The 12,239-nt window shown below is 36.5% G+C and overlaps 1 protein-coding gene across 1 annotated transcript in view; it reads left to right on the top strand.

Annotated features, from left to right (window-relative positions):
* LOC106959810 (mannosyl-oligosaccharide 1,2-alpha-mannosidase IA-like) overlaps positions 1-12,239 on the top strand; it is a 68,940-nt gene that overhangs the window by 30,505 nt on the left and 26,196 nt on the right. Inside the window, exon 2 of the mRNA XM_015052591.1 lies at positions 10,131-10,225. Coding sequence (XP_014908077.1) covers positions 10,131-10,225 — 95 coding nt within the window. The remainder of the gene's footprint in view (positions 1-10,130; positions 10,226-12,239) is intronic.

Here is a 12,239-nt window from a genome sequence, read left to right as displayed (position 1 = left end):
ACTCGATTGACTCGATTAATTATTAAATCAAGTTAATAATTAGATATTTTCCCCCATTTCCTTTCTTTTACTGCTCCTTCATCGATTACAGATCCCGGTGTTGCTATTACCCTCTGTCTGTCCTTGTGGGTTTTTTTTTCCTTAAGCAATGAATTAAACCCAGAAAGAGGCTGAGGACAGGCTTTGACAGAGAGCAGAGTGGAGTGGAGGACAAGAGCAACCATTCACACAACAGCAGGCTTCTTAACTACTGAAAGCTGTCACCTCCTCAGAGTGCTGCGTGTGTGTTGGATAAGCCTCTCCAGTGCAGCTGCAGCCTCCAGAATGACCTCCTTCAGCTGACGCTAAGTCTTCCCCGCCCGTTTCCTTCATCCTCAGTCGCTTTGCATGGGCTGAGCTTAACAATCCCGAAGCCTTTACATGCAGCTACCAGAAAACAAGAGGCAATTTATTTGCTGTTTACTGTAAATTTGTGAAGTATCTGAGTCTGGATGTGGATTTTATAAAACTGTAATCAACATAAAAAAAGATTTAGGAAATTATTGAGCGCTTTTTAAATACACAGCAATTGCAAAACATTTTGATTTAATTATTTTATCACAACCAAGGAAAGCTAAGATTTATTCAAGAAGACAGTTTTTAAAATAAAACTGACCGAAAAACAGAAATACTGAGAAAGATTAACTTTATATTGGAAGAAAAATACACAAAAAAGTTAATTTTAGAAATAGCTACGTATCTGAATGATTGGTTCATTTTAAATGGCTTTACAAATAAAAATTGTTTTCTTTAAAAATAAAAGAAAGCTGCAGAAAAAGCAGATAATGTCTTGAGAAAAACATCCTGAAATATGACATTAAAAAGTAAAACAAAAATTGGATCAATGATTGAAATCTAAGCATGACCAATAGTTTGGATCAATAGAACGACAGATAAGATTTTCAATTTGCTTTACTGAGCAAAATGTTTGATTTATTAATGTTTTCACCGTCAAGGAAAGCTAAATAGACGCATTCAAAGCAGAATATTTTAAACCGAACTAACCAAAAAACACGAATACTGAGCAAGATCTACATTATCTAGGAGAAAAAGACAAGAAAAGAGTCCATTTCAGCAATAGGTGGTTAACTATCTCAATGGGATTTTACTGGTAAAACAAAGAAAAAAGAAGTTTAACTTGGTTAGTTTTGAATAGCTTGACAAACATACGTGTGTTTTTCTCAGAATTAAAGAAAACTGAGCTTAGTTTTACTTTCGGTGCCTCAGGTCCAAACTGAATTTGTAAAGAAATCTTTTTCTGTTTTCTGCTCCTTTTTCTTTTAATGAGTTGCAGAAGCACATAAATCTAAAGTTTCAGTTACTGATTTTGAGAAGGAATCATATGAAATGAGGAATCTTTTAACCAATTTATTTGGTTTTGGCCTGGATTCTCTTGCAAAAGAGAATTTTGATCTCTGGGATTTTCTTGGTGAAAAAGGTTAAATAAAACAAAAATAAAACAGAAAAACATCCCAGAATGCTACATTAATAGTTAAGAAAGAAGAAAATCACAGATTAAAATCTAAGCACGATTGGTAGATAAGATTTTCAATTTTGTGCCTGAGAACAGGAAGTCGGCTCATTAAATCGGAGATAAAATAAAAAATAACCAGCCTGACTTTCATAATTGAACAAGTAGAAGTGGAAACTGAAGAACAACAGACAGAATAAGAAACAGGAGAGGTGACAGAGTAAATCTTGAGTAATAGTTGAACATCAGAGGAAAGATGAGGAAGGAGATGACAGAGGCCAGAGGGGGAGCGCTGGCCCCGCTTCATCCCAGCGACGCTGCAGTAATCTGGGCCACATGTCCCACCGGGCCTGCTGGTCACACAGCGTCCGGGCGGAGTGATTCATCTTCGTTAGGAAGCTGTCCGCTCCACTCTCTGTGGACTGCAACACGTAATCATACCAACACAGAACCTGATGAACACGCAAACCTTACAGGTTTCTGATGCCTCCTCACTGAATTACAACCCAGCCGCTGGCTGGTCGTAACCCAGATCTAAGATTTATTTATCTGCGAAGCTCCTTCTTCGATTTCGGGAAGAAAACGGGGAGGTCAGCGATGTCGAGTGGAAGGTTATGGCTCTAATCCAAAATAAAGTAGAAATGTCTCTTAATCTACTCTTGTGTGATCTATTGATTCAACTGTTGGCTTTACATTTTTCACAAAAACTGACATTTTCAGCGACCTTAGCCATAAAATATGGCTGCAACTAAATAACTTTAGCAGTTATTCTGACGATTAATCAGATGAAATAAACTTGACACTTTCACATATTGTCATTAAGCCACCTGAACCTTTTTACACAATACATTAAAGGATGAAAACAAATCATTCAATTCTTTTATTAAATAAGAAAATGAACATTTTAGTGTTTAAATTGCAGTTGCATATCATTCCTGTACTGAATTTGAACTGGGAAAAACCTGAAACGACGACACTTGAGGAGTTTTGGGGAAAACATATCAACATAAAAAGGTGTTAATAAAATGCGAATCTTAATTTTGAATTTTAGGTTTACAAGATTACATCAACATATGATACAGCTCTGAATACGTTTTTTTTTTTTTTGCCTGTATCCATGAATTAATTGATTACTAAATGTGTTGACGATTATTTGAATAATTGATTCATCACAATTAATCTGATTAATCATCTCAGCCCTACATAAAGTATTATTAAGGTTCAGGCATCAAAGCCAATTCAAGTATCTCACAGGATATTATTAGCATGCAGAGTTTGGATGCACTGTTTGAAATTTCCCATCAAAACTCACATCGAAACAAATCAGATCCAATTGCAATGTCCCAAATACTGGTGTTGCCATGACGATTGTGATTTTCTGTTGTGCAACTCTAGTTTAGATTTTATATTTATAATATTTTTGATCCTAAAGCAACTTTCACACTTTTCCTATCTTGCCATCTACACTGATGTACTGAAAAACACACGGTACGCTCTGAATAGTGTGTGGAATTCACAGTGTTCTGCTTTGTCAGGACAAGGTAACTTATATTTAAGAACCAACTAACTGCCTGAGAGCAAAATTCAATGATGATGGTCAGACAATCATTGGCCAAAATAAATAAAGTATTCAGTCAGTTTTATTTTTAGTTTCAAGCATCCAGCATGCCGATGTGAGTGAAGCATCTCTATTGCAACTGAATGTTGTCGCTTCATCTTGGAGATAAAAATGGATTTCCTACCATGACCTTGTTACACCAGCAGTAAAACCAAATACACTGTGTGATTGCCTTGAGTCTGTTTTTAATATGGATATCTTAGGAGTTCAGACCATTAATCGAATCAATTGTGATTAATTGATTACTAATACAAACATCAGCTAATTTTGTAATCAATTAATTAACTGGAGATGCAAATAAAAGACCATTTACTGAAAGAACAACATATTCAGAGCAGGAATTAAGCCAAAACTTTACAAAATTTTATATATTTTGCTTTTAAGATAAAAAAAAACAACAACAAAAAAACACCTTTGTCTAACCAAAACTACTGAAGTGCCAGTTTTAGCTTCACCTGGTTCAAATTCTGTTAATAAAAATCTCAGATTAAGCACCTTTTGCTATCAAATTATGACTCGGTTAAGTGAAAATGTGTTGATGTTTAGTCTCCTTTCACATGCTAGAAGTATTTTTGCATCCTTTGTTACAAATGATCAACCGTTCACTAAAGCAATGCTGTTATTCCAGTGTAGTTAACATTTTCTTATTTAAAAAGGGAATTGAATTGTCTGTTTGCATATTTAAATGTACTTCTAATATTGTAGAAAAAAGGCCTAAGTGATAAAATGAGAAATATAATGAAAAATGTTCAATTAATCGATGGAATACTTGATTTGTCAGACGCTGCGGTGACGGATAGATGCATAGATCCAAGCAAAACAATCTTCCGTCCGTCTCTGCAGCAGAATTTCTTACATTTGTAAACTGAAGACCATTATACATTAATATTGTTCTGACATCCATTTTACAGTTAATGTCTAATGTTCCTAATTTGAAATAGATGTTAAAAGGAGTGATGCAATGCCAAGTAAAACTTGCTTTTGGGCCAGCTCTTTGAAATATGTTGCCTCCAGCAAATTCTCCCTTTTAAGATCTGATGTCTCTTCTTTCTTTTTTTCACTGTTTTCCAAATCATTGCATGTTTTCAGTTTGCACGCTTTCCCCGTCTCGCTCTTTTTCCTGCTCGTAAACGTTTGTTGTGCATCTGAAGCAGCCAGCTGATGTCTTCGGGGACTGAATTGTCACATACTGTTAACTAATTTATCTATTAACCAGGATTAACTCTGAGAAACAAACACACTGTAGTGCAGCAGTAAATCTTCTTGATGGATATTTTGTCACAGGCACTGAGGTGTGAAATGTGATTATCAACATTAGCCTTTCCTAACGGCATCAGCCGCGGGTTTTTGAGCGTGTTCCTCAGGTTCTGTATGATTCACTCGCTTATTAAAGCTTGTTGTCAGCTTGCTTGATGGCCTCGGACTCGGGCTGTGTGTAATTCATTCGTCTGTGCGTCGCTGGGATTTTCCTTTCCCTCTGTGTGCTTCCAGCTTTATTAAAGACATTAATCTCTGGCATCTGATGCCTTGTTACGACACGGCACGGCTCCCATTTGTGCAACATAAAACAGAGATGTATTCGCACATCACCCTGAACTTACTCTGCCTTGGAAGTCCGGAGATAAAGGAGGAAAATTGGATTTAGGCTCCATGTTCAATATTTTCATTTATTGTTTGGCACTTGTTCATCTGATTCCAGCATCCTTTGGGCTCGGTCGTTCTGCTGTGGATGTGATGACGTGTTTGCAAATGTATTTAATGAGAGCCGGTGGGCTTTTTTCTGGTAAACACACTCGAGAAGATGCACTCCGACTATCGTTGAAGTCTAGCAGGCGTGCTTAATGCAATTCCTTTAAAGAAAGAAAAGTTTAACAGCTTTTTTTATCTGAGGGTTTTAAATTCTGCAATCTGTTGACTACTTTCATGTTTCCTTGCTCGCAGGTATATTGCAGCAGTTATTGGCATTCTCCCTTCAGATTATGCTGTATGTATTTCAGAGTATTACTCTGGGTGACTGAAAGTTTTATCCATCTAATAAACCCGGCTTTGTTTTTTTATTTTCTGTCTCTGCCGCAGAGCACCGTCTGCTCTCTAGTGCTTCAGCAGATGGTAGTTCTTGACAGCGTTGCTCTGAAATTAACCCTTTGGTTCACATCATGCTGTTGGTGACGGCAAAACTCAAATGTTTGGTTCTGACATAAAACCTGCTAGTGGTGTTATAGGACATGTTGTTAGAAATTACGGTACAGACGTGACTTTTTGAGTCCGTCTCTCAAGAGGGCACTCTGCAATGTTTTTAGGTAATGTAAGACAGAAAAGCACTCCACACCAAAGTAATGCTGGAATAATGAATAACACCATTTACAAATTTAAAGAACCTGCTTTGTGTGGCTTTGATTTCCATTAATAAAGAGCAGGGAAAATAGCTGTACCCATTTGGCAAGCCAAGTGAACAGATAATATCTAGAGTATGGAAAGCCATTTGGATATTTATTCTATGTTCTTGAAATTTGATTTGTGCTTTAATCAAACTCTAGTTCATTTGTCTAGAAAGTCCGTGTGAATGCTAATCAGACCAAAAAAAGCAAACTATGGTCCGTCTATAGTCCTCGGTCTTGGTTTGGTTAAAGTGAGTTTTGGTGCGGTTTGAATGTGAACACCAAGCAGATCAGAGACCGCTCCAAAAGCAGGAAGTGGACTATAGCGCAGGGCATTGTGGATAAATACAACCAAAACAGACATTCAAGTCCAGCACTAACAGGAGAAATTACTTGTGTTTTTTTTGCCAAATACAAAAGAGAAATCCTGCAAGAATTTAATGCTGATCCATTTTTTGTTTGTTTTTTCACATTTTATGAAGAAGAAAGTTGCACTCAGTCTCTTCTTCAGAGGTTTTCTTGTTGTTTCCTTCAGTGGTTTTTGATGCAGCGCCCCCTAAGGGATCACAGCTGCTGATAAATACATGATTTCTGTTTTCTTTTTGAAATCACAGTGTTGTTTTAAACTACTCCTTGAAAGCAGAAATACTGTGCCGTTAGCCTACAGGTTGTCAGTTTTGTGTTTCCTGCCTCAGGATGTTATCAATTTTAATTATGCAGATCCCACAGAGTTCCCTCAGTAAAGTTTTCTACCTACTTTAAGTCAGGTTAATGATTAAAAGAGAAGCTACTAAAAGCCTACAACCCAAAGAGTGGACATTTCTTCACAGAAAATGACAGACTGGAGTGCATTTTACTCAGAAATGAAAGATGAATTGGATGTTTCAGAGTGCAGTTGGCTGAAAACGAAAGAAACTCTGTGTTTAGTGAGTTTTGCAAAGAAATAGTGTTGTGCAGTTGGGTAATGTTTCACCCACCACAGTGGCTTTTATTCATGCTCCACTGAGAGGAAAAACATTTAACGTGCCTCTCAGTTGGTCTCTGAGTCCAGAATATAAAAAAATGACTTTCATCATATCTTGTTCTAACAACTGACTATCTGGAGAGCATTTAGACATTTTGTTTATATGCAGAGAAAATTCACAAAGCAAAGCCTGAAGCCATCCACAAAAACTCTAATCCATTCAGTGAGTTTTATTTTCTTATGCTAAGTATAAGCAAAGAGCTTAAGAGGTTAAGTGAAATGTCTGCTGACTGCCATTTTAAAAAAATCTGATTAATCATCTAAATAATAAATTCCTAAAATAATTGTTAGTTGCAGTACTTGAATACATATAATATTTATGATTATTGCAAGGATTTTTTTGGCTGCTTTCTGTTCAGAAGACAGCCACAAATCTTGGCTGAACGTTTTTCTACAGTCTATTCCCATCATGTTGCTTCAACCACTTTAGGCTTTTTTGGTGCTTTTAGTCTGTGATTATTGTCAGGGTTGTTTCAATTTCTCATTAACCATCCGCCAGTTCGCTTTAAAACAGCATCTGCTCAAAGACCAAAAATGCAAAACGTACGTCTTTGCTTGTGGATTCTGTACATTGCTGTTATGTTCAGAGTATTTTTTTCCTGCCATCCGGTTTCAAAGAAACGCTGTAAAGTTGCCTCATTGTTTTGACGTGCAGCCCCTCTAGAGCTTTTATTTTTCAAAAAAAGCAAAAAACGTGTCCTCCAATCTGCCCCCGTCTTTCAGACTTTGCTGAGTGGTCCGTCCCTGGGGTGGATAGCTGCCAGTTTAGTCTCTACTACTTCACACCTCTGAGTGTATTTGTGTGAAAGACGGAGAACAGAGAGAAACAGGTCACAGAGCTTCATGTTTGTTTTTTCTCTCCTTCAAATCTGAAAAATTCAATCTCAAAGCTGGGATCAGATAGTTTCTTTTGCAGGCTGGAGTTATAAATAAGTAGCTTTGCTGATTTAAAATTGATTTAAAAAGTCAGAAGTGGCAGCAGGAGTTAATAAAAAAAGTGTAATTTTACCTCATGGCAGTGGTCAGCTACAGCAGCTCCAATAAAGCTGCTGATTTGCCAGCAGCTGTGTCAAACTGTCGGCTGCATGTTAGGGCAGAACTCACAATATCCTGACATTTTAACTGGACCTGTGCCTGGAGCTAAATATAAAACGTCTCTCTGAGAAAGAGACACCGAGACCCCTCACCTAACACTGCTCCGAAGTCTGCAGAGCAGGTTCTTCTCCGACAGAGAAGTCTGGTTTGATTGCAGCTGACAGTACAGAGGCCTCCACTCTTATCGCTGCCCCTGGAAAAAAGTCTTGAGATAACACTACAGTCACACTGAAAACATTTGGAAAATCAAGGCCACATATTTAGAGGTTGAAAAAACATATGAATAAATAATATATATAAACGATTAATCGGATTAATTGTAATTAATTGTGATTAATCAAATGTAGCAGTCTCCACACTTTTCCACACCCTGGAAGAAAAGCCTGAAGATAATGCTATAATCTCACCGAAAATGTTTGGAAAATCAAGTGCATACATCTAGAGGTTGAAATAAGAATATATATAAACGATTAATTAGATAAATCATGATTAATCAATTGCAGCTGACAGTACAGAGGCCCCTGGACAAAAAGCCTTAAGATAACACTACAATCCCACTGAAAATGTCTGAAAAATCAAGAGTGTACATTTAGAGCTGGAAAAAACACAAAGAAATGAGATATTAACGATTAATCAGGTAAATTATGATTAATCGATTATGAAAATAATCAACTATTTTAGTAATCAATGTATTTGTTAACTGGATTATACTGAAAAAGGCCATTTTCTGAACGTACAACATCTTCAGAGCTGTATTTAAGTTAAAATTACTCAAATATATACATATTTTGCTTTTAAGATAAAAAAAAAACAAACTTTCTTTGACTGTAGATATTTTCTACCCGGAACTCCTCATTTGCATTTTTAGCTTCACTTGGTTCAAATTCTGTAAAAAATAATCTACGAAGCCCCTTTTGCTATCCAGTTGTTGATCAATCTAAGTAATAATCCACAGATTAGCTACACTGTATTGATAAGTCAATCAGAAAAAAAAAAGTTTTCTATCAGATTTAGATTTGGAGACTGAATTGATCATGAAAATTAGGAATCCCAATAATTAATTTTTACCCCTTAAGTAAATGTACTGAAAAAGAAAGAAACAGTTTTATTCTTCTGTACATAATATGAATTTACAGAATTGTGAAAGTCTACAAGACGGTAATCATTTAAAACCAGATCAGGATCGATGTTTAGTGTAGAACAGAGTCCAGCTGATTATGAACATGTTCACTTTAGTAGGACATTATCACCCAGTTTTGTGCAGATCCAGGTGTATTTGGTCTCCTTTTCATTTGTTTAATATTCATGAAGTTATTTAAAGCAGCGCAGCGTCCCTGCAGTCGGCTCTGAATCGGAGCCGAAGGTTACTCCGCATGAAAATTTAACGTTATGGCTTCAAAACTGTGCAGAGTGATACCAGTGCATCTAAAAACTGCATCATGGGACGTCTCATTCAAAAAGAAACAACAAACAGATAAAGAAATAACAGAAAGGAGTCAAAATCTTTCAGGTGAGATATAAAGTAGCTGTTGAAATTCTTATTTGTTGTTTTTCTTTTACCTAAAAGAATATATTGTAGTTTAGAGAAACTTGGATGTTTTAATTTTTTTTTAAATTATAATTTTACAGTAATAAAAAAATCCTCAGAATTTTGACACAAAAGTCCTCTAAGTTTTAACTTATGACTTTTCAACAGAATATCTGCAGTTTTTTTCTTGTAAAAATGGAATGTTAAACTCAAAATTTCTGAGATTTTTAGCATAACGTTTCTCCTCCTTGGATATTTTTTTCTTTCATCAACAACCTTTTGTCTCAAGGTGTTTTCGTACCCGTTAGTCCGATAAACTCGGTTCAATTTGAGACCAAAAATGCGACATTTGCTACATTTTCACCTGGTTTGCTTTCACACTCCGCTGTCTCAAACGAACCAAACCTTTTGGAAAACCTGTTCCCCTTGTTGCCTGTGGGGGCGCTGCATCAAGAACCACTGAAGGAAACATGAAAACCTCTGAAGAAGACACTGAGTGCAACTTCCTTCATAAAATGAAAACAAAATTGGAATAATGTTTGTAGTATTTCTCTTCTGTCACTGGTAAAATCTTCAAGCCATTTTGTTTCGCCAGCGTTTTTTTTGGTTGTATTTACCCAGAATGCCGTGTGGTGTAGTCCACCTCCTGTTTTGGGAGTGGTCTCCAGTCCGCTTGGTGCTCACACAAGCTGATTGAGGTTTTCAGGCGGAGCAGAGTTTCCATTTCTGGTTCGATTAGCATTCACACCTCTAAAACGAACCGCTCTTTCTTTCAAACACACTACAGAGTTTATCTTGATTTTTCTCAACAAAACACAAAAACTATTTCTCTGGCTAACGAGATGGAGCTTCCCTTCGCTAAACTCGTGCACCTCTTTACCGTTTGTATTTAGTCATTTTTAAAGCTGTGCTGGAGAAAATCCAAATGTGTCTCCTTGTGCAACCCTTAGATAATCAAACGCTTTCGTTTTTCCCAGGTGTTCCGCAGGAAGGCGGTGGAGCTGGGTGAAAAGCTGCTGCCAGCCTTCAAAACGCCCACAGGCATCCCCTGGGCTCTGCTCAACCTCAAGAGGTAAAACACTCACACAGCGCCGGCGGTCCACACAGCCGCTTCGTTTTGATGGTCTGCTGCTTTAAAGCGCCGTGTGGTCTGTGGCTCGCCGCTTTCACTCACCGAGATGTTTTGGTTTAACATGACAGCGCCGCCCCGCCACACACGCACGCCTTGTTGTTTCCCCGAGCGCTCTCTGAAGGTTATAAACCTGAAGGAGGTTTTATTAATACTCCATGAAATGCTGACACACAGCTTCGCCCGGTTTCACACACCACAAATAAAGATGGAGGATCGTTTTGTTGGTCGTCTTCCATCACTTGGATGTTTCCATCTGACTGGTGTCACCATGTTTTTCTGAACTTTAATAATAGATTAACCGTAAAAAGTCTTCCCTCAATCTCTACAAACTGTTTATCAAACATAAATTTGCTTATACAGCAGCTGGAAATGTAGCACACTGCAAAAACACAAACTAGTTTCTAGTGCAAATATCTATATGAGTTAAATATGAGTTAAAGTAGAGAGGCCCCTTCACTGTCCACTTTTAAAAGCTCGTCTTAAAACTCATCTATTTTACTTGGCTTTCAACTCCAGCAGGATCTAGTTTTAAATTGTTTGTTTGTTTTTTAAACTGTAAGAGTTTTTATTTTTTTATTTTTTATTGTTATGTTGTGTTTTAATGTACAGCACTTTGTATCAGCTGTGGTTGTTTTAAAGTGCTTTATAAATAAAGTTGGTATGGTATGGTAAATGTTACCTTAATACTGATGAAAATGAGTTCCAATAGCAGATTATTTAACTTACGACAAGAGATTTTCCCCATGTTTTAGTGAAATAATCTGCAAATAAAAATAACACTTTTTCACCAATATTAAGGTATTATGGACTTAAAATCAATAATTGCTAGTGAGATTTTCCTGGCATCTTATTGCTTCATGGAGAAAATATGAAACTAAATTGTTTCTGATATTTGTGGAAAATCCCGTCGTCACTTTTTAACAGAAGTAACTTTTCATAGACATCTAAAATAAAACTTTAATTAAATTACTACTTTTAGGATTCAAAAATGATCTATAGCAGTGTATTTTTAAGTGGCCACCAGGGGGCGTTGGAGAGATGAAGAAAAAACATGCAAAAAATAATTTAAAAAAAGTAATTCCACAATTTTTATTGTAAAATTTTCATAATTTTTTTTCTGCTTTTCAGTCATTAAATTTTTTTAAGTTAAAATAATTGATTTATATGTTGATTTTTCTGCCAGTCAAATTCATTTAGCTGTGTCGCTCCTGAAGCTAGCTTAGCAAACAAATGGAAAAGTTTCTAACAAGAAAAACACTAAAAAGTTCACCGCTGCAACAAAACAATGTAAGAACCGTGAAAATAAAATTAAATCTGATGTGATTAATGTAAAATATTACATAGTTTCTAATAATCGAAAAGGAAGATTGTATTTGTATAATCTGTTAATAAAGCCATAATATATTTTACGCCATCTAAAATGCTATCCTAAATTACTGTAATAATTATTGAATAGTAAAAAAAAAAAACATTCTGAAAGTTGATTGTGGGTTTGGAAACTCCTGATTTTAAGCATGTTAATATTCTATATAAAACATAAATTTTCTCAAGTTTCTGAATAATTTTCAACGGCGAGCAGGAGTAACAAATTAAAATCTAATTTTCACAACTTTGTTTTAAACAAACTAAATTCTGGTGTTGGACTGAAGTCATTCTTCATCCTGCAGACCCCACTCCTCCGTTTTTCTCCTTCTCTGTCGAGAAAGACGCAACGCTCTGCTGTTTGTTGGCTTTTAATTAAAAGGCAGGTTGTCATGACGATAAATGTGCTGTAACAAATTAATTTCCATTGTGCCTGAACGGGTGAATGGACCCCAACGCCCCCACGGCCTCCTTCCTGGAGAGAGGAACGCCCTGGGGCAGCGCCGTGTGTCTCTGCAGGTGTGTGTGTGTGTATGTGTGTGTGTGTGTTTCTGCAGGTGTGTGTGTGTGTTTCTGCAGGTGTGTGTGTGTG

This window comes from Poecilia latipinna, unplaced genomic scaffold (assembly GCF_001443285.1).
Source record: "Poecilia latipinna isolate Pla-1442-1.1 unplaced genomic scaffold, P_latipinna-1.0 Scaffold1121, whole genome shotgun sequence".
NCBI classification, from domain to species: domain Eukaryota; kingdom Metazoa; phylum Chordata; class Actinopteri; order Cyprinodontiformes; family Poeciliidae; genus Poecilia; species Poecilia latipinna.
The sequence above is the reverse complement of the archived record's forward strand: the minus strand, read 5'-3'. Positions and strand labels throughout refer to the sequence as shown.